Genomic DNA, 6432 nt, shown 5'->3' on the forward strand with positions numbered 1-6432 from the left:
GTTAATCTAACAAAAGCGCACTTTTTCGCACTGTGACATGCTTACCGCAAGATGCTGTGACAATGACTGAAAAATCAAACGTGGACGAAGGAAAAAAAATTCCCTTGATATCATCATTTCTTTATCGTAAGACCATCTAAGTTTATTGACGAGACAAGAAACGTCATGAACAGAGATGTGTGGAGAAAGAAAAATTCCATGCATGTATTTAAATATAATATATAATATATGAATATACTAGCGAACAAAAGAAACGCAAAAATCTAATTTGGCCATAACTAAAAAAACATCTATGGCAGAAGACTGAAGTTTACACAATCGATAGTATGTAATAGCTTTGGAAATCAAAAGTCACCCGTCTTGTTTGTCACCGGCAACTTGAGTTATTGCCCCTTAATTGAAGCATGGAAAAAGCCACGTGGTGCCTCCAAAACACGATCTAAATAAGTGAAAAAAGGTGAAAAGTATTCACCTGAACCCGGGGCTATAAAAGCGTGTTAAAAAATCGTTTTGGTCGTTCCGCCTACATTTACAACGACAATGCCACGTTTTAGGGCCATACAGCAAGAAAGAGCAATAGGTTGTTTGGAGGGTGGAGAAAGACCAATTTTGGTAGCCAATCATTTTGGTGTTTACATCTAGACTATCCACAGACTGATGGGCCGTTTTCCGCTCTCGAATTCTACGGCGGACCGAAAAAGGTCAGGTCGACCCAGAGTGGCCAGTGCTCGTGCTTGCAAACACACTGTGCGGATGTATCGTTCAAATCGACCTCACACAGCTACAAGAACATCAGATTTGATAAGGGGTAACCACAGAAGAGCCAGAAGTCGACACACAGTGAACAGCCGATTACGTCAGATAGACTGTAAACGCCGTCGACCTTACCTTGGTCCAGTCTTGACCGCACACCATCACCAAGAACGTCTCAACTGCGCCCAGCACCATGTCAATAGCCGTCTAAGAGACGGGTCCTCGGTTCTCATTTTCGGACAAATGCCTGTCCTCCATGGAAAACCGGAATTTGGCTGTAATTTGAAAACTATTCAATATTTTCACATTCTGTAAACGCACACTTGTAAAACAATCATTTAGAAATTTTCCGATTGAGCACCATGAGCATCGCACAAACCAAACGAGCACAGCAGTTCTCAAAAGATGGCTACCCCCTTGGAAAATTGGTCAAGGGTAGAAGTGAAGTCTGTCATTCGGTTTCTGACCGCAGAAGGTCTCAAACCTCTAGAAATACACACTGAAATAAAGTCAGTTTATGGGGAGAAAGTAATGGCAAAGTCACAGGTATATGAGTGATGTAGTAAGTTCAAAGCCGGGCACTCCGATATCAATGACAAAGTTTACCCAGGATCTTGTTTTTCTGCCAAGACTGAGGACAACAAGAGTCGCGTTAACGAACTTATTCAAACAGACAGGCGCCTAAAAATTCGCGAAATTTGCGAGTCGCTAAACATTTCAAAGTCGACTGTCTATAGGATAGAGTTTGATGAGCTGCACTATTGAAAGGTCTCTGCTTGATGGGTTGGGGCCGAAAAAGACCAGCGGGGTCATTTTGCAGCATGGCAACACAACGCCACACACCGCAAACGTCACGGAAGACTGGTTCCAAAGGTTCGGCTAGGAAGTTCTACTACACCCCCCCTCACAGTCCTGACTTGACCCCGTCAGATTATCACCTTTTTGAACCAATGAAACGCCATATTTCTGGACAGCGATTCACCGACGACGAAGACCTCGTGGAAGCCGTGAACGATTGGTTGAAATCCCTTGACGAAAGATTCTTCAGGGAGGGTATCTTCTCCCAGATCCAGCGATGGGGAAAATGTGTCCAACGGGATGGTGATTACATTGAGAAATAAAGCACATGTTGAGGTATGATGTGTTACAGTTTTATTATAATAGGACAAAGATTTTTGCTTTTACGGACCTTTTCCGGTTTTCCGTGGGACAGCCCTCGTACAACAAACAGGGGCCTCATAGCTTATCAAGATGGAGACAACTGTGTCGTAGAGAGGAATCACTGGGGAGGACATCGCGTCATGATCTGGGGTGGAATCAAGTGGAATCACAACGTAGGACCAATGATTTTCCAAAATCAAGGCCAAGGTCGAGGTCAAGGTATTAATGCTGCCCGCTACATAGCAGACTTTCTCACGCCCTCAACCTACACAAAATTTTAACTCCTGGTTCCAGAAAAATAATGCTTGTGCGCACACTTCCCGTGTTACATAGGATTCCCTCCAACACCATAGGATCACTCAGCAGCCTCACTCTGCCCTCAACACGGATTTAAACCCAATTACGAATTTTTGGGAAGAAATTAAACGACGCATCAAGGGGAGACAACCAAGGCCGAGAATCACACAAGAACTGGATGAGGCCTTCCAGGAGATATGGAGGCAGACCCCGCAACGTTTTACTAACAACCAAGTAGCTTCGTTGTACCGGAGATTTACTACGGTTATCCGATCTAATGGTGACCATAACCACTACTGAGCATTTTGATGCATTAACCGGAAGTTGAAAATGTATTCCGTGATGCCCTACGTATCCTTTCAGAATGCCAGAAAGCAGTTTGTTTTTAAATCTCCTCTTTTGAAAAAGAAAATGGAAAAAGAAGATGGTCACCATTGCAAAGGTAAACCGGATTTTGCGTTTCTTTTGCTCTCTTTTTTTTTTTTTTTTTTTTTTTTTTTTACTATTTTACCATTTGGTGAGGGGGGGGGGTGTAAGCATGCGTGTGTATGTCAGTATGTGTGTGTATGTACACTGTACATGTGTGTGTGTGTGTGTGTGTGTGTGTGTGTGTGTGTGTGTGTGTGTGTGTGTGTGTGTGTGTGTGTGTGCTTGTCTGCTTGCGTGTGTGTGTGAGTTCGTGTTTGCAGCTATATCAAAGTATGTTATACTGTAAATTTGTTTCATCGCTCCAGTCGTTTCTCTGATGTGTTGTGTTGAACATCAGCTTCTCCATCCACAGATACGATTACCAAGATTGCGAGTACTGGACTTGTACCTCCAACCCAGTAAGTTGAATTCCGACCTTTGACCGTTACTTTAAATGTAGTGAAGTGTTTATCTATTAAGGTAAACATATTATGTATAATACATAAGCATGAGTAGTCGCGTGCTTGTGTGTGTATATGGGCGCGCACGCACGTTTGTGTGTGTGTGTGTATGTGTGTGTGTGTGTGTGTGTGTGTGTGTGTGTGTGTGTGTGTGTGTGTGTGCTGCGCGCGTGTGAGTGTGGGTACAAGCGCGCACTGGTGTGTTTCCATGCCTTTACATTTTTTTATTAGTGTAAAGGCCTATGATGAACTTTATGTCGTTGTTGTTGTTGTTGTTGTTGTTGTTGTTGTTGTTGTTGTTGTTGTTGTTGTTATTGTTGTTGTTATTGTTGTTGTTATTGTTGTTGTTGTAGTTATACTTTGCTTTTGCTGTGTGAGTATATTTCATTCCGTTTTCTGTTTTCTGTTCATTTCAGTCTTCCCCAGTCACCACTCTGCCACCCACGCCAAACCTCCCGTGCCTTTTTGACAGGCCTACATGCTATCCAGGAACTGTCTTGGTGGAAAGGTTAGCGGGGCGTAAATCTTAATTATGCTGTCTGTCTTCATGGACGCAGTTTAGATCTTTGAAGAGGCAGGTTGCTTCGACACTGACTTCAAGTCCATCGTGATGCAGCGTTCTAGCAGAAAGACGGAGATGCTTTGTGAATCAAAAGTCCTTTGGGAGAGAGAGAGAGAGAGAGAGAGAGAGAGAGAGAGAGAGAGAGAGAGAGAGACAGACAGACAGACAGACAGACAGACAGACAGACAGACAGACAGACAGAGACAGAGACAGACAGACAGACAGACAGACAGACAGACAGAGACAGACAGACCGACAGGCACACAGAGAGAAAGAGAAAGAGAGAGAGAGAGAGAGAGAGAGAGAGAAAGATAGAAAGAGAGAGAGAGAGAGAGACAAACAGAGAGAGAGAGAGAGAGAATGAGACAGAGACGATATTTGTACCCCCAAAGTAATGCCAAAGTTTTACAGTATTTGTTATTCATGCCAGGTTCCGAATCAGATGTTAACTTCTATGAGTCCAGTCTCTTCGCTAATCTTATTGTTTTTGTAGTTTCATGTTATATCCGTGCATTAAGCCAAGATCACAGGAAAGTTTTACTTTAGTGACAAAAATCCTCTTTGCCCTCCACAACTTACAGTTTTGATATTTGATCACATAAAAAACAATGTGATTATAAAATAATTTTGCATTTTCACATCAATAACACGTAATGAATTTCTTTCTTTTTTTTTGAATATTTACAACTATAATAATGGCCTATTATTGCTTGGAAGTAAGAATCTGTAATATATTGGCTCGAAGTGTCACACTATATCTTTTGCCAAGAAAGAACACAGTCGAGTCTCTCCAAGGGTCCTTTAGCACAATATCATTATAGTATAAAAAGCGCAAGAGGGGGGAGGGTGTAGGGAAAGATCATTGATACAGGTGATTGTCTTAGACAGGTGATTTTAGAACAGATTCGACCGTACTAACTTTTATACTTTCTTCTGTCTACAGCAACTATGGCCCATGCCCTGAGTTCCAATGTGTCCCCGTCTCTAGCCCCAGCCCTAGCCCCACCACCCCCCTGATGTGCCCTGTATTTACGATGCCTGATTGCAGCACCGGATACTTTACCGTAACACAGTGAGTAAACTGGTTCTCGTACACATAAAGCTATGTTCACACCAAACGCTCTGACTGAGCCCTGGGCTATCTTACTACCGGCCGTGTAGACCCGGATGGTTGTCTCCGGCATTGAAGGCCGGCCAGGTTCTCATTGAGGTGGGAAAAAAAAACAGTGCGGAAAGCGGCGATAGATATATGCGCTTAAATGGGTGATGGGGCTTTCTTGCGAGCTTGTCTGTTCGTATAACAAAGGAAGCTCACATCAGTGAAAGAGCGTATCAATTCTTTACCATAAAAAATGAATTACGTCCACATTTATTTACCCCGAAATACAGAAAGCGGGATCACTAATTGTTTTCTTAAGTTGCAAAAGATACACATCAATGTGATGAAATCAGGCGCTAGTCAAAATAATGAAATAATGAAGACCAATAATATCTTCCCGCTTGTTTGGCGATTTTTTCTGATTTTTTGTTTTTGTTTTTGGCATAACATCTTTTATGTCCATTTAAAAACATAGTTCTGAGTGGATTATACTGAAAAGATTGATCAAAGGCTAAAACAAATTTAACTTTGCAGTTTTCAGGGAATCTCAAACTTATGAAGTTATCACACTTTGGCAGCTGATTTCTCACTAGTTTTACCGGCAACCCTTACCCCCGTCAATTGCAAATATCTCGACTTCTATCCAAGACAGATGAGTTGCATTTTCTTCGAAAGCGAAATAAATGAACAAACGTTTAGTTAATACCAATAGGTCTATGCCCAAAAATTGACAAACTCCTGTTTCCTTCGCGTCGTGACACATAAAAGTGCCGAATATTAGAGATGTTACTAGAGAGTAGCATATAAAGTAAAAGAGGACGTAATGATATATACGCCGATAGGTGGTTGGTAGGAAGGAGGGTGTACACTACACCAGAACGCTTACAAACTACCCAATTAGGAAATCTGTCTATTCTTATTTTGCTATCTCTTTTCATTTTTGGCGGGCCACTTTTACAGCCTCACATGCAACGCTTTCTTCCCCATCTTGCACTCGCGTTAACGGTGTTTCGCACTGTAACCTAAAATACGTGTGTTGCAGCTGAAACTTATCAAGATGAAATAAAACTAGAATCTTGATCAACACTAAAACACACAATATATAAGAACAAATGTAATCCTCAGAGCTGAGAAAGGTGTATAAACAGTAAATCCGCACGAAAATAACCATATGTACGTCCAAGAGCAATGATAACAATGAAGAGACTGGGAGACTGACCACGATAGAGTATAAAAATACAAAAACTACAGACTACACAATCGATTCTACACAGCGAGAATGTTCCAGCACTCCATTTTAGCGCCTTTGGCTATCGCAGCTTTTCGCATTGATCCTTGTTTACTACACCCATTGTCACTGTGGACATTACTGGCCTTCAAAGCTGGACCCAATCGTCAGGGTTACGCGGCTTGTAATAAGATAGCCTAGACTGAGCCGTAACCGCGCTGTGGCCGATCTGCTGAAACACGCACTCTTTATGACCATTCATTATTATTATTGTTCACATTTATAGCGGCAGCGCGTAGAACTTCAAAAAGTTCTCGCATTTATTTTAATCTCAGCTCGAAGCTTGCAAGCGACCTCATCTCGTCATGACTAATTCTAGCACAAGCGCACTTTCTCTCACTGTAAATTGCTTACCACGAGATGATGCGACACTGACTAAAAAATCAATTGCGGACAAAGAAAA

At 42.1% G+C, this 6432-nt stretch overlaps 1 protein-coding gene across 1 annotated transcript in view; it reads left to right on the forward strand.

Moving 5' to 3' along the window:
• LOC101845519 (proline-rich receptor-like protein kinase PERK2) overlaps positions 1-4718 on the forward strand; it is a 7825-nt gene extending 3107 nt beyond the window's left edge. The window contains exons 4-6 of the mRNA XM_005090746.2: positions 2993-3038; positions 3497-3588; positions 4586-4718. Coding sequence (XP_005090803.1) covers positions 2993-3038; positions 3497-3588; positions 4586-4718 — 271 coding nt within the window. The remainder of the gene's footprint in view (positions 1-2992; positions 3039-3496; positions 3589-4585) is intronic.
• The last annotated feature ends 1714 nt before the right edge of the window (positions 4719-6432 follow it).

The sequence above is a fragment of the Aplysia californica genome, unplaced genomic scaffold, assembly GCF_000002075.1.
Source record: "Aplysia californica isolate F4 #8 unplaced genomic scaffold, AplCal3.0 scaffold00021, whole genome shotgun sequence".
In the NCBI taxonomy this organism is placed as follows: Eukaryota; Metazoa; Mollusca; class Gastropoda; order Aplysiida; family Aplysiidae; genus Aplysia; species Aplysia californica.